Source organism: Notamacropus eugenii, chromosome 1, assembly GCF_028372415.1.
Source record: "Notamacropus eugenii isolate mMacEug1 chromosome 1, mMacEug1.pri_v2, whole genome shotgun sequence".
NCBI classification, from domain to species: domain Eukaryota; kingdom Metazoa; phylum Chordata; class Mammalia; order Diprotodontia; family Macropodidae; genus Notamacropus; species Notamacropus eugenii.
The window spans coordinates 242,345,117-242,369,484 of NC_092872.1; the positions used below are offsets into that span (position 1 = coordinate 242,345,117).

Here is a 24,368-nt window from a genome sequence, read left to right on the forward strand (position 1 = left end):
TAAAAGTATAAAGGCATCCTGAGATCCAACAATCTGAGAACCATTGGTGTAATGGATAGAGTTCTGCATTTAATCGGGGAGTCCTGGATTCAGCTCCCACCTTTACTAATTACTAGTTGTATGGCCATGGACATTTTACAAAAAAGGAAACAGAGTCTCAGAAATGGTTGCATTCTTGGACCATATTAAGTTCTCACTCCTCTGGGATCAAAGAGGCACAAGCTGGCCCTTGTCATTCCTTAGTACTAGACCCAGACAGGAGTCACATCCTCATGTTCTCAGGGGAATCACTGGATGGAGGACACAAGCCAAAGAGAGTGACTTTTGTGCGACTCTTAAGATTGGATGTGTGCGGTTAAACCCAAACCTGGGATTCTGGGCCCACAGGTTACAATTATTTTGGCAATAATGCTACATTTGAAGAAGACATCAAACTTTCTAAGATACTTTCCCATTCATTACCCCCAGGGATTGACAATGCTCTCTCCCTTCTCAAATTATCTTGTTTTCACTTATCCACACATCTTGTATCTCCCAATACAACACAAGCTTCTTGAGAGCAGGGGCTGTTTTATTATTTTATTCATATTTCCTGTATCCAATACAGACAGTTGCACACAGCGGGTACTTAATAAATGCTTCCTGAATTGAACTTGACATTTCATATGTATGTATGCCCCATTTTACATATCCACCTGGTCCCTATCAGGTTGATTATAAAATTGAATTCTCTCTTCCATCCTCCATGGGCACCTGAACCCCCCTGGCTTCCTGGACCATATTAGAGAGGTTCTTTCTCCCTCTGCAGGGTTAATCATTTTTGCCTTCTAGTTCTTTCCCTTGATCTCACTGCCTTAAGTTGAGGAAGGGCTAATCTGTTGATTTTAGCTCTTCTTCAAGCAGCGGTCACCTGTATAAACAGGTGATCAAAAGCTTTGTGTCCCCTTCCTCTTCCTTTCCCTGGATGTGGTGAGTTCAAGGGGACTTCTTGGGATTTTCCCATCTCACAAGTAATATGTACGTGCTAATGTGGCCATATTGCTATCTATGAATTCCCCCTTTGGATCGATGAGTTCCTGAAGAAATGGCATGAGGTCCCAGAATACTTGGCCATGCCTCATACTAGCTGTGTGAATGTGACTAGGATACTTGACTTCACTTTATGTTTTATTCCTTTGAGTAAAGACATCTGGGACCGCTGGGAAGCAAATCAATCTTCTCAATTTCCCAGTCTGTGAAATGGGAAAACAATATTCACAGGGTTACTATGAGGGCAATTTTCTGTTACTAAAGATCCAAGAGATACTGGAATGACGATCCTTCTTATGTTGAACATCCCCTCCCTCATCCTCCACCCCACCCCCACCCCCAAGCAAATGCCACTTGACAAAAGACAGCATAGGCTTTGTGGGAAATACTATTTATTACAGTGGGCAATATCTTTGCCCCCTTCTGTCCCAACACTGCTCAAGGGTACAAGATGGGACAGGGTCTCTAGGAGAATACATCTAGATGAGGGAGGAGGCAGAGGGTAGAGGGCTGAGGGAGGCCATAGATAAGTGAGGGAGTAGGAAAGGGGAATTGAAGATGCACCCACACTCCTTTTCTTGGTAGGCAGAGACAGGATCAGATTGGCACTAGCTTGTTTCCTCTGAACTGCGAGGGGAGATGCTTCTCAAGTCCCCACTCTCGTGGATGGGAGTGTCGAAAAGAACTCGGGATGGGGGAGAGGGAGAGGAGGAGGTAAAGGCCAGGTGCCACCCAGGCATACCACCATGGCCTGAAGCTTTTCCTTCTCTGTCTCCCTCACCTATGCCCAGAGTGGTCTCTGCAACCATCACCCAATGACCCCCTCATGGCCATTCCTGTCCACAGAAATGAGGTGAGAAGAGCTAGGAAGGACCCCTTTCTCCTAAGTATCTCCCCCATTGCTTCAGACAATACCTAGAACTCTACTGTTAAAGCTTGTCATTCCTTCTACCTCAGATATTGCCCAGGTTGCAACATGAATCCACTTGAGGAGGAGAAATGCACTGAAGCAGTTATTAATAGCACCTTGTAATGAATTGGGTCTCAAAGCTGGCCCCAGCTGGTTGAGAGGAGGTCTGAGGGGCTAATTTAAGGCAGGGAGAGGAGGATGTGACTAAAAGAGAGAGCTGAGAGCGTGCAAAGGCACACAATTCAGATTTCTTTTTTTTTAGTTGAATGGAAGGCACATAAAATGGCTTGCCCCTACTCTGCCTCTGGTTGGCCCAGTGGCCTCTCAGGATTTCTAAGCCATGAGTAAATAAATGGATGCCACTGTTGAACCTCTGGGGCAAAAAGAAGACTCCAAAACATGGGCAGAGAGCTTCTTTCACCTCCTGGAAGCAGTGTCAGCTGCTTCCCTCCACCCCAGGCAAGACCAGAATGGTCTGAGGGTATCTTTGGGAGGCCAGTGGGTAGGGGCAGGGTTGGAGCAGAGAGCTCCATGACCCTCCAAACCAGATGGAGATACTGAGGGGCACAAAGGGGAAGAAAGGGAAGGGGAGAGGTCAGAAGGCCAGGTGAGAAAGATACAGCAAAGGAATCCAGGGGCCCAGGCATGCGAGGCGATTGGCTCTGTTCTTCTTTGGGGTTGTGCTGGACAAATAGATGATGACAACGTTGTCTTCAGGCCCAGATGGCTGCACCTCATTGTCAACTGTGTAGCAACCCTTGCCCTCCACAGCCTTGCCATGGAACTTCCGACCCAGGGCATCTTCGCTGGCTTCCCCTGGAGAAGCCAGGGCCACATTCACAGAGCCCTCCGCACTCCCCAACTCATTGGTGGCCCGGCAGCTGTAGGTCCCTTCCTCTTGTTTCCCAAAGCCTGGGATGAGTAGACTGCCATTGGCAAAGGCCTGGAAGCGGGGCTGGGGGGACCCAATCACTCCTGGAACCCGCCCATCAGGTCCGACATTGGGGCTGGTGATCTCAACCTTGCCGCCAGGTGTCTGGATCCGCCACTGGACCTCTGGTGGGGGCTGCCCATCTGTGTCGCAGTGCAGGGCCAGGACAAAACCATCCCGGAGCTCAGCCCCATCCTGATTGGGTTGGTAGGTGAGCTGTACTGTGGGAGGGGCACAGTGCAGAGGGGGGAGCCGGCCCAGGGGGATGCCCTTAAGGAAAGGGGGTGAAGAGCAGGCAATGTTGTCCTGCTCTGGGATAGAGACTGCAGTGGCCACAGCCCATACCTTGAGCCACAGCAAGCCACAGGTACAATTAAAAGGGTTGTCATTGATTTGCAAGTGAGACAAAGAGGTGAGCCCCTCAAAAGTGCCATCAACCAGAGTCAGGAAACGATTGTGGTTGAGCTGCAGGGATCTCAGATCCCCAAGGTTTTTGAAAGCATCCTTAGGTATCACGGCCAGCTCATTGCTATCCATCTTGAGCAGCTGCAGGGCACTGAGATTGTGTAGGTCATTCCAAGAGAAGTTGGAGATAAGGTTGTGACTCAGGTCAAGGCTCTTGAGGTAGACCAAGGGGGCTAAGCTGCCAGGGGCCACAACCCGGATCTCATTGTGGGCCAGCCATAGCGATTGCAGCAGAGGTACCTCGTCGAAGGCACCTGCCTCTAGGTCTCCTAAGCGGTTGGCAGAGAGGCTGAGGGTGGTGACGTTGGCCGGGAAGCCAGAGGGCACTGATTGGAGATCACGGTAGGCACAATCCGAGATCTGGAAACCATACTTCTCACCACAGTCACAGACATCAGGGCAGCCTGACACAGAGCCCAGGAAGCCGGCCAACCATAGCAGGTGTAGCCTCTTCATCTCTTCTCCTGGAGATATGGAGAAGAAGGCAGTTAAGGAGAAGCCTTAAGGAAGCAGTTAAGGAAGTCAGGGCTGCAGTCATATCTCCTGTCTAAACTCCCACTAGCTATTAGCAGAGGATCCTCAGCCCTGCTCAAGACCAACATTCTATATAACAGCTAACTCTGCTAAACCATTTACAGAGAAAAAAAATGTTATATTTGTAAGACAGGAAGTCTGGTGAATTGGAACACTGATCTTGAGGTCAGGACACATGTCTAGGATAAAATCTTAGCTCTACCACTAATTAGCTGTGTTATCATGGGCAAGTCACTATATCTGTCGAAGCCTTCGATTTCTCATCTATAAAGTGGGAATGATAGTAACTGCAGTACCTACCCATCAGGACTATCCTAGTAGAAGTGTAAGGGTTAGGCTCCAATGATTATCCCACCCATGCTATATTAATTATCTCTGATTGGTAAGAATACTTCTTGATTGAACCAATAAGAACAGAATGTGAACAGGGCCTGTACACCTCCTTAAATCAAAGTCATTGTGTGAGAGACTTGGACATGCCATAAGGAATTTGTATAAAAGGTTGGAGTTACCTCAGAAACAGAGTCACTGAAAGCTAGCAGTGGGAAGAAAGAAGCAGGTTCCTTCCTCCAAAGGAGTAGATGAACCCAGAACTGGTCAACCATGAAAAGAAGGAAAAAAAGTAGGACTGAGCTGGGGCAGAAAAGAGAGATTTTGAGCAGGGCTATTGTCTTTACAAGTATCTTAGGGTAGTAGAGGTTGATGCCAACCATATCTACCTACCTATCTACTCAAGGCCTGAGGGAAATTCTAAGAAAGCATCAGCTTTTCCCCCAACTTTCCCTCCCAGTGCCTTTCTATCCTCAAACACCATAAAATATGCTACTGTTTCATTATCCAAACATTTCTAGTAACTGGAATTTTACCTCAACCAGAAACACGTCGGAGTTTAACTATGTATAGTTATGTGCAATCTATGATTTGATGGTTTAATTCAAACAACACATTTTACAGATTAGGAAATTAAGAAGTAATGAAATGATTTGTCAAATGTCACTCAAGGAGCCATTGGCAGGCATGGGCATGGGTCTTTATGACCCGTTTTGCATCACACCAAAGAAAATCAACTAAAAATCAGCAGTTCAACCTGGGGATGGTTGAATCCTCCTAAAGCTCAGATCTGCCCAGGTAAATGTTAAAGGACAATGGTAAGGGAGTGAGTATTGGAGCAGGGGGAATATAGCCCCTTGGTGGTGTCTCTTTATGGTGAATATTGCCAAGTGTCCTTTACAGGCATGGGAGCAGGAGGAAGGAGGGTTATAATTAGCAAGGGGTCAGAGCAAGCATGGTCAGTGACAGGATATTTCTGCTGGGCTGATGGCCTTAGGTGAAGGAGGGACAAACCAGAGCTAGGCTGGAATTTAAGATACTTGAGCCCTCTTTCGGGAGACAGCTAGGCTCTGTCTCAGGCTGGGATCTTGGGGTCTTGATGCTTTCCCCACACAGCCATCAGAGAAGGGCCCCCAGGGCCCACACCCCAGCCCATTTACAAAACATCCTCCAAGGCCACAGGTTTGATGATGTCACTCTCCTGCCCTCAAGCCAGCATTGATTCCCTCTTGTGTGCCGAATAATTCCTCAGTGGTAATTATAACCTTCCACCTACCTTCCCAGCTTTATTTAATACTGCTGCCCTTCATGGACTTTGACCAAATTATCTGAGTTTGACATTCCATCTTCTACTTCCATGTATTTGAATAAACTCCCTAATGACTGGTATTCACTACCCCATCACCTCTGCCCTCTCCGGAAATCTTTGATTTTCCCCTTTCCTTCCTCCAGTTAAAATAACAGAATCATGGATTCAGAAGTAGAAGAAACTATAGAGGTCATTGGCTTCTACAAACGAGGCCAACCTCATTTTACAGATGAGGAAACTGAGGCCCCAAAAGGGAAGAGAGCAGAACAAGTTGCTAGCATTCTTGAACTTACTTTGTGTTATTCTTATCTGCAGAGGTACAGGTGTTAATCCAACACACACACACACACACACACACACACACACCCCTAAGAATGAGAACCCCCTGAGGGTAATGCATTTCTTTGAACAATTACAGTTGGCCAAGCAAGATGTGTCCTTGAAACAGGAAGGACTGAGGTAAGACATTGGAAGGAATTCCTTGGCTTCTTCGTGGGGCTATAGAACACATGGTTTGGGGAATTTTTAAGAACAAAACTAACCACTCTTGGCTTGGTTTGCAGTTTTCAGTTCTACCCCATGGCAGGAGAGTGAACTAAAGGACCTATGGATAATCTCTCATCTCCAGTCCTAAGACTCTGATCCTAAATGATCGCTATCTTAGCCGTGTATTGACCTTTCCACGACAGTTGAATCCTTTTAGTAAGAAGACACTGGCATCCTCACATAGATGCCCATGGAAGACCAGAGCAGGTTCCCTCTGTGTCTTAAACATTTCCTGGGAATGCATGGGGATGGTTCCAAGTATTACATTCCCTCTTTGGGATCCCACTCATTCTACTTATTCAATAGGGCACTACCAGAACGCCTCTGTCCTACCTAGATGAGCCTACAGAGATGTTATTTTTTTATTCTATAGGAAGCCAAGGTGCCATCAAGGTAGTTACTCCAAATTTGACCCTGATAGAGGGTGATGCTACACATAGCTCTAAGTCAGTCGATGAATATTAAACACCTACTATATGTTAGGCACTGAACTAAGTATTGGGAATACCAAAAAAAGAAAAAGAAAAAGAAAAAAGCAAAATACATTCTCCACTCTCTCATTTTAGGAAAGCAGTCTCCCTCTCACCCCCTCCTCAATAATCCGTGCTTTGTAAGGAGATGTAGAATGATATGACTGAAAGAAAACCAGACTGAAAGCCAGAAGGTCTGGGTCCAAGTCCCTCCTTCCACACTTATTAGCTTTGTGAACTTGAGAAAGATAGCTCCCCCAAAGGAACTGAGCTGGTCTGAGAAGCAGGAGACCTGAATTCTGGTCCGGGTCCTGTCACCAACTCACTGTGTGGCCCTAGGAAAGTCATTTCCTCTTTCCAAGACTCAGTGTTCTCAGCTCCAACACACAGTTTCATTGGATGTCCCTTTTAAAGTCTCTTCCAGTGCTCACATTCTATGATCTGGTGATGTCAGATCAGAATAAGAACATGAGTTTGCCATGGGGCTTTGGATGTGGTAAATCATGTGTCACCACTCTGCTGCTTGTTTCTGAGTTCCAAACTGCTGCTTTTGTACTCATGCCTGGACACTGCCCCTACCCCTCACCCCACCCAGTGCCATTGCTGGAGATCCCCAGTGGGACAAAGACCACAAAAACTCCAGTCTTGAGGTAAGACTGCCTGCTGGCACCCCTAGGGGCTCTAATATTGCCTAATAGGGAAATAAGGTCCTTCCTATCCCCTCCCCTCCTCCCCCCCGCCCCTCAAAAAAATGTGATTTCATCTTCCATTTGGACAAACAGGGTGCATTGGTCGATGGAAAGGGCAGTGTCCCCGGCAGTCAGGGCACCTGGGATTAGTCCTGGTTAGCCAGCTCTGTGAACTTACACAACTTACCTCCCCTCTTCATGCCTCAGTTTCCTCCTTTGCAAAATGAGGGGGATGGGTTAGCTTAGATGGTCTCTGAAGTCTCTTCTAGTTTTGAGTCTGCTGCTCTAAATGTTTTTTCCCCCTGCAATCCTCCCTTCCCATCCCCACTCCAAATGCTTTCCCCTGCTTCCTCTCCTGCTGACATCCCAGACTCAGCTGTCTCCCTCAGAGGGCCCCATTGCTAGGTATGTATTTATATTCGCTTATTGAAGGCCCCTGTTATGCTATGGAGTCCCCCACCCCCACTCCTGAAACACACCCAGTTGCCTGTTCTCTTCAAACTTCTCCAGTTAGCCGTGGGCACCCAGGGACCTAGTCTAAATAAATTCATCCAGGACGCCCCCCTTTTCTCCCTCTTCCTCCCTTCCTTGCCACCTTCCCCCTTTTCTCCTCTGTCTCCCTGGACAAGCCTCCTTGTCCTTCTAGTTCAGAGGGGATGCAGCCAGCTGTACCCTCTCTTCTCCATCTACTCGGCACCCTGTCCTCCCCTCCCTACGCCTGGGTGTGGAAGGTGAAAATTGGGGATTTCCCCAAGTTCCCTAGAGTGGGTGTCAGCAGCATCCATGGAGCTGGGTTCCCGCTTCCAGCCTCTGGACCCAAACAGATCCCCGTGGCAAGCCACAGTTTCCTGGGAAGTTAATTGGGAGTTGGGAAAAGTTACTTGAAATGATCCAGCGGGCATCTGCCCCTGCCTGGGGGAAGGGAGGAGAGAGGAGGGGAGTCAGCGCAAGCGGGCCCCCCTCTGGCCTCTGTCAAGTTCTTAAAGTCCTTTCCAGCCCAGCCCAGTCCACAACTTCTTTAAAAAAGAAAAATAAATAAAAGCCCTTACCTCTTTTTCCCCCTTCTTCTTTGTCTTTTGGAACGGGGCAATTAGGAGAGGCTGGCTAAAGTGGGTTGGAGGTCCTGACAGTCTGGGGTTTCCCGACCCTCTGAAGGAGTCAAAAACAACAGAGACAGACACGCACAGTGAGACAGGGAAACTGCGCTGGAGCCTGGAGCGCTCGGGCTCCCCGGGGCCAGCTGTGGCCGGTAGAGGGAGGCCCCGACCTAGGGGGCGGTTTCGCCTCCAGGAGGAAGGAGCTAGGCGCTGGGCGGGCTCCCTGCTCCCTCCCCTCCTCATGTCCCCCCTCTCTCCCCGCCCGCCCCCCAGCTTGGAGGTGCCTACCGCTGCTACTGCCTCCGAACCCAGCCTGGAAGGCACTGGGTGCGGGTTCAGGATGCCTTGGCGCTGCTGTCCCTCTGCAGCCCAAACATCGCCTGTGCAGCAGCAGCGACCAGTGTTTCATAAGTGACACCAGAAACTGGAGGAGGAAAAGATGCCAAATGTTTTTTGGGTTGTGCTCTCTCTCACTCACTTTTTTTTTGGGGGGGGGGCGCGGATTTCCATAGAGCTAGGAGTTTCTTAAAGACACAGTGCTGGCCGGAAGGACCTCAAGAAGAGAGGGGGATGGAAGGAGGGGGACTTTGAGTCCAAGGATTACTGGTCCCAAGGCAAAGTTTGGGGGTTTGTCAAACCCACTCTGGAGGCTTAAAAGGGGGGGGGGTGGTGTTATTATTTTCCGTGGTCTGCAGAGGAAGGAATGTAAAGGTTGGTTATTTTTTTTCTTTTTATTTTTTTAAATTTTTTTTCTTCTTCAGTGAATGGCTGATGAGGCAGAACTTTTATGAAACACCCACCAGGCCCTGCTGGGGCTGAGGAGCCAAACTGCTTGGCCTATTTAAAAAAAAAAAATCCTCGTTCCTTGGTTAAAGCCCCTGCCAGGCTGCCTGTGAGGCCTGGCTGTTATGAATACATGTCTTTCTCCAGGATGAGAGACTGGGATCTGGCCACAGGGCCCTCCTGTTGCCAGCAAGGACTCTCACCCTGAGGCCAGGTTCTGGGTGGAGTTCAGCATCTGATAGCCCTGATCACCCCAGATTTCCTGCCTGGAGCCCAGCTAGATTCCTTCTGATCCTGAAAAGCAACAGTGGGAAACATTGCCTTCCCTTATCCAAGGCTGGTGGGCACCCACCCATCATGGTGCAAGAGGCCCTGGGAAGTTCTACTCAGAAACTCTTCTCTCTACCTCTGTTCTTTCCCCCAAATCTCTCCTCACTCAAATTTCTCTCCAGCTTTGGTGTTTATTATTGCCCTCTTCAAGTTCCCCTGAAATGAAAAGTCAGGACACACTCAGCACCCTCACTCCCACCCTAGAGCCTAAGGTTCTAAGCCACTTTCCCCTTTGAAAGGAATCATGGAGGAGTGACAAATACCAGGGATGGAAAGCAGGAAACCTTCATTATCATCTCATCTCTACCACCCACTCATTGTGTGACCTTGAGTCAGTTTCTTTCCTTCTCTGTACTTCAGACTGTTCATCTGGACATTCATCCTCTGAACTTATGACTAGGAGCTCCACAGGTCAGAGGGCAGTAGACCTGTGGGACACCTGCAAAGAGCTTAAGACAAGGGCTAGAAACAAATTTCCCAATTTTGCTTATTTTCCCACCTTTCTCACATTCCTTTCCTGCCCTCAATCTTTCCTTATTTCTCTTTATACTTCTCTAGCCTGACTGCTTTTCTTCCATCAACAAAATTTTTCAGATTCTGACACCATCCACCCACTTCAAGATCATCTCTGGTGTCGCAGAGGTGATATTTTCAACTCAATAACAGAGGCCTTCCAGAGCTTAGATCATCCATCTGCCCCTCTAGACATCCATCAGCTTCCTCCACAGGATAGACAACTGAAAGGGCTGCCTGAGTCTCAAAGACAGTAAATGAGTTTCCCAACATCATGGGGCCAAAAAGCATTAGAGGTGGCATTTGAACTCAGATCTGGTCCAACTCCATATGCACCAAGTCTATCCACTATACTAAATTGCCTCCAGGTGAGATTGAAAAGGTGCCAAGAATCACAGTGGCTGTAGTTTCCTTGGAAGTTTTTAGTCCTGAGTAGTTATAGCCTTGAATAATCAACCAATAAGCATTTTTAAGTACCTACTATGTGCTAGGAACTGAGCTAAGTGTTAAAAATATGAAGATGAAAGCAAAATAGTCCTTGCTCCCAAGAATTTATGTTGACTTGGGAAGATACAACATGTCTATAAATAAGAATTCAGAAATATAAACAAAAGAGATGTGCAGAAATTAACAACTGAGTCAGGAAAGGCTCCTGGATGCTGGCAGTGGGACTGAGCCATAAAAAGAGGAAGAAATGATGAAGAATATCCTAAGTAGGTGAGATGGCATCTTCAGAGACTCAGAGGTGAGAAATGAGATGTTATATACAGAGAACAGCAAATAGATCAGATTAGCTGAACACAAAGCACATAATATGTAAAGAGGCTGGGGCTAGACTATGAAAGGCTTTAAATACCAAACAGAGTATGTGTGTATTTGGGAAAAAAAGTTTCAATGGTCCTCATTTTGGGGGCATAATTTTTACTAAATCCCCTCTCATCCTTAATGTCACTCTTCCCTTACCCCTTCCCCCCATTAAAAACTAAAGGGAAAAAATCCTTATAACAAGTAAAGAGTCAAACAAAATGAGTCCTTACAGATGAGAAAAGCATTCCTGTTTGTGCACTTTGGGTCCCTCACCTCTTTTTCAGGAGGTTAGTAACTCCTGGAGACAAGGTTGATCATTTCATTGACCAGAGTTTTTAAGTCTTTCAAAGTCGTTTTCTTTTCAATGTTGTTTTCCTTGTATAAATTGTTCTCCTGGTTCTGTTCACTTCACTCTGCATCAGTTCATACTGCCCAGAGTTTTCAGAAATGGTTTCTTTCATTGTTTCTTACAGTGCAATGATATTCCATTATATTAACATTCCATAAGTTATTCAGCCATTTCCCAATGAATGAGCATGACTTTAGATCCTCTCCTCCCCTCCCCTCCCTTCTCCTCTCCTCCCTTCTTCTTCCCTGTCCTCCCTTCTTTTCTCATCTTCCCTTCCCTCTTCTCTCCTCTTTACTTTTGTCTTCTCCTCTTCTCCCCCTCCCTTTTTCTTTCCCACTTCAGTATCAGGATATCAGCTATTTCCTGTCTTAACCCCTCACTTCATATTCCCACTTGTTTACCCATTGAATTTGATGTATTCCAAACTTTCTCTGTGTTTTCAGATAAGAAGGAAAGTCACTCTCTCTGTCCCCATCCCTTCCTCCATGTTTGCATACTCTCTCATGTACCCCAATTTTGATAAATAATAAGATGCAACACTTTCTTCATTCTTTCTACACTAGTATATTCCTTTTACTCTTTTTAAAAAATCTTCTTCAAGTTCTCAGAGTCAATCCACCCTCAGGACCTTTATTTTTCTCATTTAATTTCCTCCATACTCTTTGAAGATAGTTGGTCCTGAAGGGACACATGTTTCTTCTTCCCTTATTAGAATCTTCACACTGTATCATCATAGATTTCCTCCCAGGTGCTCACATAACTTTACTTTTATAGATTTCTCTGGACTCGTGTTTGTATTTCAAAGCTCCTACAAAGCTTTGGTCTTTTAATCAGAAATGCTTGGAAGTACTATATTCTATTAAAACTCCATTTTTTTTCTGCCATAAGATTATACTCAGGTTTGCAGAGTAGATGATGCTTGTTTGTTTATCCATTTCTTTTGCTTTTTGGAATTTTGTATTCCAAGATTTTCTCTTATTTATTGTAGAAGCTATCAGGTCTTGTGTGATCTGGACTGTAGTTCCTTGGTACTTAAACTGACTCTTCCTGAATGATTGCAATATTTTGTCTTTTATGAACGAGCTTTAGATTTTGGCTATGACATTTGTATGACTTGTTTGAGTTCCTTTCAGGAAGTGGTTGAATCATTCCATCTCTATTTTGCTCTCTGGTTCTAGTAGATCTAATATGTTTTTATTTATAATTTATTGAAATATATATTTTGAAATATTTTTGACATTGTTTTCAAGGAGTTCAGGGAGACTTAAATTATCTCTCTTTGACCTGTTTTCAAGTCATTTTTTTTTAAAATCAGCTATCTTACTTTTCTTTTTCAATTTTTTAAACTTTGTTCTAATATATTTTTTTTGTCTCAAGGCATCATTGATTTCTATTTGAATTATTTCAGTTTTCATGGAGTTTGTTATTTGGGTAATGTTTACCAATTTATCTTCAAAATTGTTTATTCCTTTTGCAATTCTTTCCTCTAGAACTTTTTAAAAACATCTTTTGCTTTATTTCTCCTAGGTAATCATTTCCAAACTACTTCTTAAAGAGGCCTATTCACTCAATGGGCATTACCTCCCTCTAAGTAATTATGGGAGAAGGCCTAGCCTATAAAGGCCAAGGTCTTCCATTGCATCCTGGACCTTCTCCAGTCATCCTGATGAATATCTGGTCACTGGATCCAGATGGCTCAGGAGGAGAAAGTGAGCTGGTGACCTTGCACAGCCCTCCCTTGCTCAAAACAAAGTCAAGTGCAAGTCATATCATCATTTCTCTGATGTCATGGTCTTTTTCAAAAATGAAGGACAAACACAACAACCTAGGTAATCAATCTTACAGTCCTTGTGGAAAATCCACTCTCTCTTTATAGTCTCACCTATAATTGTTAGTGATTGCCTTTCTCTTTCTAGACTGGATTTTTGAGCATCTCTAGATCTACAATAATTCTTTATGCTAGTCAATGCTAGTCTAGTTGTCTTTTTTGTTTTATTCCTTTCTCTAGTTTTAGTTTCTGATTTGGGGATTTTGTGCCAGGGTTAAACTCTATGACCTGCTGGGCTTTTGGATAGGATCATCAGTCCTGTTTGGTCTCACTGTGGGTCACCTGGGTTTCTACACTCACCTCCACTTCCTAAGTGTAAGTCACTATGAATTTTTCAGGTTCAGAACCCTGGGTCTTCAGGGTGCTCAATGGTGACTCAAGACTGAGTGCTAAGGACCCCTGGGCTCCTAGGCAGTCTTCATCAGAATACTGTGGCACCTTAGTGTTTGCCACCACTCCCTGGTGCTTCCAAGGTTTCCTCTGTGGAATTCCTACCACCATAGGGCTTTTTTGGACAAAGAACTCTACTCTCTTGCTGCTGCCAGATGCAGAGATTTATGAATCACACCTGTCTCTGGCCCATCTTGGACCAAGCTGGGAAGCTGTGGGCTCGTCTGCCTGAGTTGCTGCTTATTTTGCTGATAATGGTCCTCTGTCTTACTTCCTATGATTTTCTGTCTTACTTTCTGTTCAGTTCCTGGGTGGAAATAGTCACTTACTGTCATTTCTCATTGGATCATTATTCAGTCTGGTGAGAATTTCAGGATTTTACTGGAGTAGGCAAGTGGAAGCTGGGCTGTTTGCCTTCATTCATGCTCTGCCATTTTGGCTGGAAGTCTACAAAAATATTTATAGTAGCATTTTTTCTACTATCAAAGAACTGGAAACAAAGAGGGTACCCAGTAGTTGGGGAATGGTTGAAAAAAACCTGTGGGATAGGAATGTAGGACTAGGACTGGGAATTAGTGATTTCATTACAATAGGGAACTTCCATGTAAGGAAATACTCTCTATTAATGCAGGTTAGTATCTTCTCTATACTTTATGGTCTTAAGAAATTGCCTGGAGTCTTGAGAAGTTAAGTGACTTGTCCGGGATCATATAGTCAGAATTTGTCATTGGAGGGACTTGAACTTAAGTCTCCCTGACAAGGTTCTTTATCCACTATGCCACACCACTTCTCACATGAATGGAATGAAATATTACTGTGACATAAAAAAGACAAATATTAATAATTACCAAATTCCTAATAATAAATTCTTTTGGTTCTATCTAGGAGGACTTCAATGAACAAAAGCTGAGCCAAGAGAAGGATTTACCCAGTATTCAGAACAAAAGGAAATGAAAGCAATACTAAAAGATTCCAGAACTTTGATGAATGCAGTGACCAGTCACAACTTTAGAATTCTGATGATGAGATATGATTCCTACCTCTCAGTAGACAGGGGATGGACCGAAGGTAAGGAATGAAGCACGTATTAATGTGTGGATTTATTTTACTTAACTAGACTTTTTTCTTCTGGAAAAGCACCATGGTTTAATGGATAAGAAACTGGTCTTTGCATCAGGAAGACTTGGGTCTGAGTTTTTTGTCTGATATGTAGTCACCACACAATCCCTTAATCTCTCAGTGCCCCAGTTAAGTCCTGAAGAATATAAACTGCAGCCGAGGTGGTCAACCACATTTGAAGAGAATTTCTTTACTAGAGGTTCCCATACCAGAATACCAGAAAAGTCATGAGTCTTATTAAAAAAACTTTTAAAAAAAAATTTGCTGTACCTGGGAGTAGGGGTAAGTAATTAAGGAAAAATATGACAATGATGTAAATGAAAAAGAAAAAAGAAAGAAAATACCAGCAGTATAATATTTCTTATTTTTTATTAATTTTATTTATTTTCAGTGTTCTACAATCACTACCATACAACTTAGATTTTTTTTCCCTCCCTCCCTCCTGCCTTCTCCCTCCCTCCCCGAGACAGCATACAATTTTATATAGGTTCTACACATACATTCCTATTAAATACATTTTCACCATAGTTGCGTTGTATAGAAGAATTAAAATGAATAGAAGAAATCATATAACAAACCAAAACGCAATGCAAAAGAAAATAATCTGCTGCATTCTGTGATTGAATTCCATAGTTCTGTCTCTGGATGTGGAAGGCATTTTGGCTTAAAAGACCATAGGGAATTTTTTTTTTAAGTCTTTGCATTACAATGAAGTTCCAAGTCTACCAGAAAAAGCTCTTGCACACTGTGGTTGTTGCTGTGCACAAAGTTCTCCTGGTTCTGCTCCTTTCACTCAGCATCAGATCATATAAGTCTTTCCAGGCCTCTCTGAAGTCTTCCTGTCAATATAATATTTTTAAAAGAAAAAGAAAAGCTGGTAGACTAGCCAGTGTAGATGATTTAAGGCCATGATGCCAAAGGGGATCATGGAGAAGTTGCTACTTTTCTTTCTGTCAATCAGGGAACACTTCCTGGTGGAGATGGGATTTTAAATTCTTTTCTCACTGTATATTCTACATTCATCCTTCACTGTCTTGCTTTCTAATGCTTTATTGCATATGTTTTTACCATCCAGAAACAATGACAGTCTATTGAAGGTAGACACGAACACACAGACAAACCAAAGGGATGGGATGGGGTGGGGAAGGAGGAACAGAAGAACACCCAAAGAAGAAGCATTTTAAATAAGCCTCAGTATGGTGTATCTATAAGCTAGGACTATGACTTGGAATGAAAGAATGACGAAATCTTTATGGCACTAAACCAGGAAGCCTTCCCAAGGAGGTGCTCATTTTCTCGCAGTTTGTCATGGACCAACAATTCATGATCTACCCTTTCATCCAATCACATCTTCGTGAACTGTTATGACCAAAGACACTCCCCTCTTGTTTCTAGACTTTTATCTGAGGACCTTTTGCACTCAGCAGAAGTTGGGACAAATAGGTGGAGGAGGACAAAGAAGAACAGCACACCTTCACCAGCTGCTTTCAAAAATTCACAGTTGGACTGCTATTCCAGAGGTGGCTAATTGGGTGGCCCACCTGACTGGGAAAACCAGTCCCAAGCAGATGTTACTTACCATTCTGTTCTTGGTCCAAAGACTAAACCTCACACCTGGCAGTTAATTTAGCACATTGTCTCCTATGGTTCTATCAGGGAGCAAAGCAAGCCCAGTTCTCATCCAAATCTATTCCCTCTCGTTCAAAGCTCAACTCAAGACTCAAGTCTTCCAGAGTGTTTTCCCTGACCATCCCATCTACATTCTTGTCTCCCTTCTTTGCCCATTATTTCCTCAATAAATGATTCAATTGGCAGCTAACAATACAGATGATTTATTATAGTTCCCTCGATCCCAAACTCGACCAGACAGTGAACTCTGGGGCATAAGGATAAAATCTCCTCACGCATGGAAAACAAAGCTGGTTGCACACGAATAGTTTAGATAATTTGTTCATTGCTTGAGTTCCCCAACATCACCCAAGTCTCCCTATTGTTCCTCAAATGAAGTTTAAAATCCATTGTCTGGCATTTAAGGCACCCCTTCTTTTCAGTTTCATCTTGAACCCCCTCTAGTCATCCTGTTCTCCAGATAAATTGGACTTCTCTCCACTCTTTGAACATATCCTGTGCTCTCAGGGTATATTCTCTTACAGCTTTGCTAACTCCAGAATGCTTTCATCCTCTTCTTTCCTCCCAATCCCTCAAGCCGAACCCAGATGCCCAAATCTCGTTGAAGTTTTCTCTGGTCTCCCTCCAGCCCTCCCTTCCCCTCCGCTGAGCAATGATGCCTTTCCAGAGCCTACTGTCTAATAAACTTTTAAAGGATTATAGTTACATGTGCTTGTGTCATCTCCTACAAGATTGGGCGTTAGGTGAAGTCAGGAATCCTGTCTAACCTAAATTTGGTAGCTTCTGAATTACTTGTACAGTGCTCTGCATAAAGTAGGCACTTAATACATGTGTGCTAAGTGAATGGATGGATGAATGAGTGAATGATGACACTGGGCTGGAGAAAGCAGTATAAATGCATCAGACCCTGTTCCCCTCCACCAGTGTCCCCTCCTCTCTATGCCTGCTCCCCACCTGAAATGCAGCTTTGGTACAGCGGAAAAGTGGTCAGAAAGACTCGCATGAGAATTCCATCTTTTACTAGTTGTATGGCCATGGGCAAATCAGTTGTCAGCTCTGAGCCTCAGTATCCCCATCTGCAAAATATTGACTGCAGCACAGAGTTGTTTTGGGATCGAATCCAAAATATCTGCACAGATAATGTTCTCCTAAAAGGTCACTTATTGTCCTTATTACCATTATTTCTAATTACCTTGGTGACTTAGCACAAGTTACTTAATCTCCCTGGGGCTCAGTTTTATCATTTGTAAAATGAGGAGGTTAGACCAGGAGGCCTTCAAGGTCCCTTCGCTCTGGATCTACAATTCCTGATTCTATCATGGCATTGTAGGCAAAGTTATGGGCCCTGAAGGCCTTTCTCCCTGCAATCTGTTTGACTTGACCTCCATCAAGAACCTTGGACTCCTCGACCTCCCACTTCTGCCTTTATCTTCCCTCTCCCTCTGCCATCTTATTTATTTTAGTCTCTGAACCTTGTCCCCTCTCCTTGTGGTTCCCTGACCTATTCCCCTTACCCTTTTGGGGGAATGTTTCCAGTATGTGACTGGTTTCTTTCCTTCCCATCACCACCATTTCCTAGACCCCTTTTCTCTCTTCCTCTATAGGGTCTCTTCTTCTGTGGCACCACTTGGAAAATCATGGCAGCCAATCACATTTGAATGTCCCCTTCACATCCCCACCCCTTCCTCTGACTGGGCAGTCTCCTGATTCTTGTTCTTTGAATTCTCTGCCTCTTAAGGGCAGAGATACTGTCATCCTCTGACATGTAAATGTCATCATAGGCTTTGACTGAACAGAAAGAAAGACAGAGATACAGACAGAGGACAGAGAGAGACAGAAAGAGATAGAGAGACAGAGAGAGAGAGAGAGAGAGAGAGAGAGAGAGAGAGAGAGAGAGAGAGGAGCAAGAAATTGCCTGTGCTTGAATGTGTATTGTGCTTAGGGTATATGCCTATGTATGTACATATGTAGGCATGTGGGGGAAAAGGTGTGCCTTAGGTTAGGTCTTTGTAAGCATATTTGATCCTGGTGTAGAGAATGCTACTTGACCTGAGGATCAAGATACAATTTTGAGGGTGCCTCTTACAAAGTCTCTCTGGGAACATCAGTATCTGGCTCACATCTCCCAAAATGCTCATCTGGTTTATGTTCCTGCCCAGGGAAACGTTGGGGACATAAGTATATGGCTCATTTTTTCCTCACAAAAGGACTCTGAAAATGCTCATGCCAACAAGTGCTTGAGCATAGACTAAGTAGGTTTTATTTAACTTGACCAAAAAAAAAAAAAAAACAAACCTAAGAGCCAAAGGGCTCATGCCCATAAAAACAAAAGGCATCACCCCTGTCATTGAGCACTTCATCTTCTCTGGAATGGCAGAGTGGGACGACAGGACATGGCCCTGGAAAAGGACAAGCCAGGGTAGAATGGGAGGGGAAGAAAAGAGGAATCCAGACTGAGTGATCTAGAAGTACTCGAGGAGGAAAGAGAATACTTTTAGTTGGGAAAGTTTAGGGAAGAATTCCCAGGGGAGTTAACTTTGGAGCAGAGCCTGGAAGGAAGATAACAGATTCAGAAAAATAGACATGAGAAGGGAATGCTTGGAAGGAGAAATAACAACAGAAGGAATGTGGACAGGCAGATGGGAACACCCAACCATACCAGGAGACACAGAGAAGGAAGGAAAGAAAGACCCTTGAGGGTTTAAGCAGGGGTGGGGAACCTGTAGCCACATGTGGCCTTCTAGGTCCTTGGGTGAGGCCTTCTGACTGAATCCAAGAACAAATTCTTTTATTAAAGGGATTTGTTCTGTGAAGTTTGGATTCAGTGAAAGGGCCATGCTTGAGGACCTAGAGAGCCACATATGGCCTCGAGGTTGCAGATTCTCCACCCCTGGTAACCTCTCTCTCATTGGCTCAAGTTCCCACATGGTCTTCCTCCCTTTTAAGGATTCCCTGTGCCTCAATTCCATTTAATCACTTAACAGTCAGATGAGTTTTTACAAAGGAATATTTACTTCAAAGGTGTATCAAGAAAAAACATGCCATCATCACCCCCCCCCCCAAACATACACCCCAGTCTCCTCCTAACCCCAGCACATGGAAACACAATCTTTTCCTCCTCCCTCTCTCCTCTCCCCCCACATATTTCATGATGGATGTTTTCATGACTGCAGGCAGTCTCTGAGTTCAAGAGGCTTGAACATTCTGGGTCCCATTAGAAGAGAGGCTGGTTTCCTGCTGGTGGCAAGAAAGCTTCATCCATTAAGAGGGTTGCCAGGCCTGGCTTTTTACCAGTAGACAGTGCTGAGCTGAAGTGAAATGTAAAATCCCACAAAAGTCTTTGTGCTCTAATGATGTTAAAGTATCACCTTCTCAACAGATTGTAACAATAGCTATAAATTGTTACGGAATCCTTTTTTAATTTTGTTTTGGTGAAGGGAGACTTTGTAAATGTACCAACCTTAACACTTATTTTGTTTGTAGGGATAAATTCCTTGTGCCATGCCTGATTCATATTGTATGTTGAGTACCTTTTTTAACCCCTCCCCTCTTCTTTTTGAGGGGATAGTCTAGATGAGATTCATAAGTAAAATTTTCCTAAGTATGCTTTGGGGAGGGGGGGACTTAATATGCCTGTGAGTATGAGAACATGGAAACTTAGTACCTGTCATTAAAGGCCAGGTTCCACAGGACTGAACCTGGTTAAGACCACATGCCTGGGTACAGAACGGGGAATTAATTGATTCCTTTTAGGCCCAGGAATGGGCTCCTTAAGGTTAGCTATAGATCTGGACATCTCTCCACAGAGTAAATAAACTAATAGGAGGTAAATGTAGAGAGAAAAAAGAAAAGGTCCCAAGTAGAGCCGTTTACATTTAGGAGAGGGCTACGAGTGATGATCCAACACAGGAGGCTAGGAAGGGGGTGGTTAGCCTGAGAGGAGGACACCCAGGAGAGAACAATGTCTTGAAAAGATGGAGAGGAGAGAGCCTCCAGGAGGAGAACAGGGCTAGCACACTGAAGAAAAGCAAAGAAAAATAGGGGTTAAGAAAAGATCTGTAGATGTGACAATTAATAATGCTAACTTTGAAAAGGAGCTGTTTCAGTTGCGTGGTGGGTTCAGAGACAAGGGTTTGGGAAGTGAGTGATGGGAGAGGAAGTAGAGACAATGAAAGTTGGAAACTGGCCTGAAAGGGAGGAGAGATACAGGATAGTCACTTGAGATGATGGCAGAGTCAAGTGAGTGTATTTTAAGGATACAGGAGACAGAGGAGTATTTGTAGACATCAGACAAGCCAGAAGATAGAGTTAGATTGAAAATGAGGCAGAGGAAAGGATGTGCCAGAGGAGACAGGAAGGGATGGGACCAAAGTAAATGAAAGTAATTAGGGTAAACTACCACCAAACTGTTCAGGACTTGCCCCAAGCCTTTTGTGTTCTTTGAACTTCACTACATTCCTGCTCAATATTGTCCTTTCAAGGAAAAATTGCTCTAATAATTGTGTTTATAAGTGGGTAAGTTGTATTTATAAGTGGGTAAGTTGAGGGGAGGAGCAGACACATCCTCTGCCCTTGGGATGCTCACTGTCTGCTTGAGAAGACAGGACTTCCAGGTGAAATGAAACCAATTTCAATACAGAATATAACTAGGAGCTGAAATATTCTTGTAGTAGGTAATTGGGTCAGGGGCTCACAGGATCATAGATAGAGCTGGAAGGAAACTTTGTTATGATAATGTTGTTCAGTTATTTCAGTCATGTCTGACTCTCTGTGACCCCATTTGGGGTTTTCTTGGCCAAGATACTGCAGTGATTTGCTATTTCTTTCTCCAGCTCATTTTACAAATGAAGAAGCTGAGGCAAACAGTGCTTAAGTGATTTACCCAGGGTCGCCCAGCTATGTAACTGTCTGTGGCTGGATTTGAACTCAGGAAGAAGAGTCTTCCTGACTTCAGGCCTAGCACTTTATTTACTGTGCACCTTGCTGCCCCATGAGGGACCTATCATTTTAGAAAGGTCAAGGGATCTGCCCAAAGTCACACAGAGGCATTAAATGTCAAAGGCGGCATTTGAACCCAGCTCCTCTGACCCCAAGTCCCATGTTATTCTCCATGGCGTCACACTTCCTCTCATATATGGGGAAGCAGAATAAACATCTCAGTAGTGTCTGCTAGATACCAGACACTGTGCTAATTGCTTTACAAATATTATCTCAATTATTCTCTTTTGATCTTCACAACTCTGTGAGGTGTAAATGTATGAATATTTATAAAGGAAGTTAGAGGTTGGTGTGGGTTGCGTTGGTCAAGAAGTCTTCTTGGAGAGGGAGAGACTCAAGCTGGGCCTGAAAGGACAAGGAGTTTGTCAGCAGAAGGACATTCCCAGCAGGAGAACAGGAACAGAGCCCCTGAAGACAGAGTGTATTGGATGCCCATGGGCACATGGGAGAAAATGCGTCTGGTCAGAGGAGGGGGGCTGCTGGCCTTGGTTCTCCCAAGGTGGTCTAGGGTTCCCAAATGTCCTTTGGTTAATCTTAGTTCTGATACCTTCTCATTTTCTTCTCTTCATCTCTCCACTTTGAAGCTTCCCCCTTGGGTGAGGTCAGGGGCACCCTTGCCTCTCCAAACAAGCAAGCACCCAGGCAAGTGGCCTTCAAGCTTAGTTCCCAGAAGACTCAGTGAGTTCCTGCTCTTCAAGAGGAGAAATTGGCTTAGAAGGAGGAAATGAATTAATGCATGATCAGACTGAGTTGGCCGCCAAGCCAAGTCTAGAACTCAGTTCTTAGGGCACAGTGGACAGAACTCTGGAATCAAAGACCTTAGTTCACATCCTGTCTCTGATGATTACTCCCTATGTGACCTTGAGCAAGTAACTTAGCCTCTCTGAGCCTCATTTTCCTCCCCTAAAAAATGAAAAAGTTAGACTAGATTGCTTCTGCCACAGTGCTATGATTCTATCACCTTCCATCCAATCAGCTTTCAACAGCACCACACTGCCTCCTACCATAAATTAGGAAACCTTTCTGACCTTCAAGCTTGAAAATCATAGCTTGGGTTAGAGGGGGTGAGGAACCTGCACCTTTTGGCCACATATGGCTTCCTAGATCCTCCAGTTTGGCCTTTTGACTGAATCCAAGTAGTTTGGATTCAGTCAAAGGATTGCACTTGAGGACTTAGAGGGCCACATGTGGCCTTGAGGTGGCAGGTTCTCCACCCCTGGGTTAGAAGCCTTTGCTAAACAAGATGAAAGAACTCAAGCTAATTTCAGAACAATATTCCATTCTGTGGTCCCCTCAGTGAGACTCTCCCAGACCTTTGCTCTCACCTTCCCCATTTTTTCCTACTCCTCTTTCTTTCTTTCTTTTCTCCTTCTCCTTTGTCTTCCTCCTTTTCCCTTCTCTCTTTCTTTTCTCTAAAAACATGATTCTCTTTCTCCCTTTCTTTCTCTCTTCCCTTTCTCCCTCTCTCCTCTCTCCCCCTTTTCCCCCTTCTCTCCTCACTTCCCTTTCTCCTTTCTTTCTCTCCTCTTTCCTCCTCCCCCGCTCATGTTCTCCAGAACAAATTAGTTAGGACACACTGTATGAATGGGATTTGATACCCTGACAGTCTTGGTATGCCACCAACAAGGTTCTGGGACTCATTCTTGTTGAATTTTCCAATCCTTCCTGTTTTAAACATCTGGATCTGCCCATTCTTGGCATTCCTTCAGTTCCTCTAACCATGCAAAGGTGTGTTTGGCCCAGAATGACAGCTCCAGTAGCTGCCCACAGATTTTCCAAGTTCCTGACCACATTGGTAACTGATCCAGTTGCTTTACTGCATAGTTACCAGGAATTATATAATTTATAGAGTGTTTTGTCTACATTTTCCTCAATTATGCAGGGCATGGTGATCCAATTAAATTCCTTTGGTTGTTCCCAAGTGAGTGCTTAATTGTATCTCTTTACCCAATTTCATAATTTCCAGGAATCACAGATTATTTTATATTCTTTATTTTCCAGAATTTCAAATTGCAGTTTCTTGCTACTTTGTATTCCAATATTCCAGTTACGTTGGAGAATGTAGGTGGCCGTCCCTAAGTAGAGAAGAGCTAGCCCTGCATGTGCATATTTTTCAGCCACATCTATGGGCTCTGACTTCTAGGCTCAGATCCTAGATACCACCCTCTAGCTTCATCGGGCACTCTCTCTAGATCTCTGTGTCCTCCCATGGAAAATGAGGTTTTGGACTGCATGATGGCTCTAAGAAACTTTCTAGAAGTAATTCTGTTTTCATGCTACACTTGCTAGGGCTTCCCCGGGAGCCAAGGGAAAGGCATCACCAAGCCCTGGTTCAGCATTCTTCTGGGATTCAGGAGAGAAGCTGTTGACCATGGTACATGGGTGGGTTTCATGAAGAAGATGAGATGAAGGATGATGGATGGAGGGTGCTGGGTGTCTCAGGAAGGAGATCTGATTGATCAAGTTCTATGTACTGAGGAACCTAGGAAGGGTGGAATCTGTCACATTATGAGGATTTGAAAGGAAGAGGGGACCTTGTATCATACCCTGGACCACAGCATTGTTGTGAGGATTCAAAGATAGTATATACACGTGTATTACATATATATGCATGCATATATACACATATAAACATACATGTATGTTTATGTATATAATATATACATTTATGTATCTAATGCATATTTTACACTGTATATAATAAATACAAATGTATATATACAAATATATACATTTGTATATATAATATATAATATGACATACATATATATTACATGCAATAATATATAATAAATATATGTATATAATATAAAGCATTTTGCAAACCTTAAAATGATACATAAATGTGAGCTAATATTCAATATTACTGTTACATTATTATCATTATCATAAATGTAGGTTTGGAAGGGACCAACAGATAATTTGGCCCTCACCTTCATTTACATCTGAGGAAACTGAGGCACAGAGAGAATGAGTGACTTGTCTAAGGTGATACAAGTAGTAAGTAGCATAGGGTGCTGTTTGAGATTCCAGAAAGTCACATGAGCCACTGACTTATCATCAGTTCATGATGTCCAGGGAAGTCACCCCGCCTTGGGTTTGGAGTCCTCTACATACAGAACTCAGGTCTGGTCAGCACCTACTAAAGGCTTTTGGCTGGTGACATGCCCAGCACCCACTTAACCTAGAGTAGCTCATATGTGTGATCTCCAGGAAGGATCTCCCCATGCTATTCCCCCAAACCCTCCCTGCCACTGAGATCTTAACAAATTGAGGTCCAAATGCTCCTCCTCTATGACAGTATAGGAGAAA

General features: G+C 44.1%; 1 protein-coding gene and 1 long non-coding RNA gene across 3 annotated transcripts in view; one reads left to right on the top strand and one right to left on the bottom strand.

Moving 5' to 3' along the window:
- Positions 1-1,404: 1,404 nt before the first annotated feature.
- Positions 1,405-8,799, bottom strand: ISLR (immunoglobulin superfamily containing leucine rich repeat). Of its 2 annotated transcripts, XM_072628390.1 has the most exons (3): positions 8,599-8,799; positions 8,263-8,362; positions 1,405-3,799 (listed from the first exon to the last, which is right to left on the bottom strand). In XM_072628390.1, the coding sequence occupies exon 3, from the start codon at positions 3,789-3,791 to the stop codon at positions 2,535-2,537; it is 1,257 nt and encodes a 418-aa protein (XP_072484491.1). In that variant the 5' UTR covers positions 3,792-3,799; positions 8,263-8,362; positions 8,599-8,799; the 3' UTR covers positions 1,405-2,534. The 2 variants fall into 2 exon arrangements, with proteins under 2 accessions (XP_072484491.1, XP_072484490.1); XM_072628389.1 differs by lacking the exon at positions 8,599-8,799 and having other exon boundaries at positions 8,263-8,521.
- The window catches only part of LOC140517273 (uncharacterized), a 31,532-nt gene continuing 14,203 nt past the window's right edge, over positions 7,040-24,368 (top strand). The window contains exons 1-2 of the long non-coding RNA XR_011971526.1: positions 7,040-7,174; positions 14,196-14,378. This is a non-coding gene — a long non-coding RNA (uncharacterized lncRNA). The remainder of the gene's footprint in view (positions 7,175-14,195; positions 14,379-24,368) is intronic.

Excerpts from the sequence above, each read along its gene's own strand:
- ISLR (XM_072628390.1), bottom strand. The coding sequence starts at position 3,791 with ATGAAGAGGCTACACCTGCTATGGTTGGCCGGCTTCCTGGGCTCTGTG.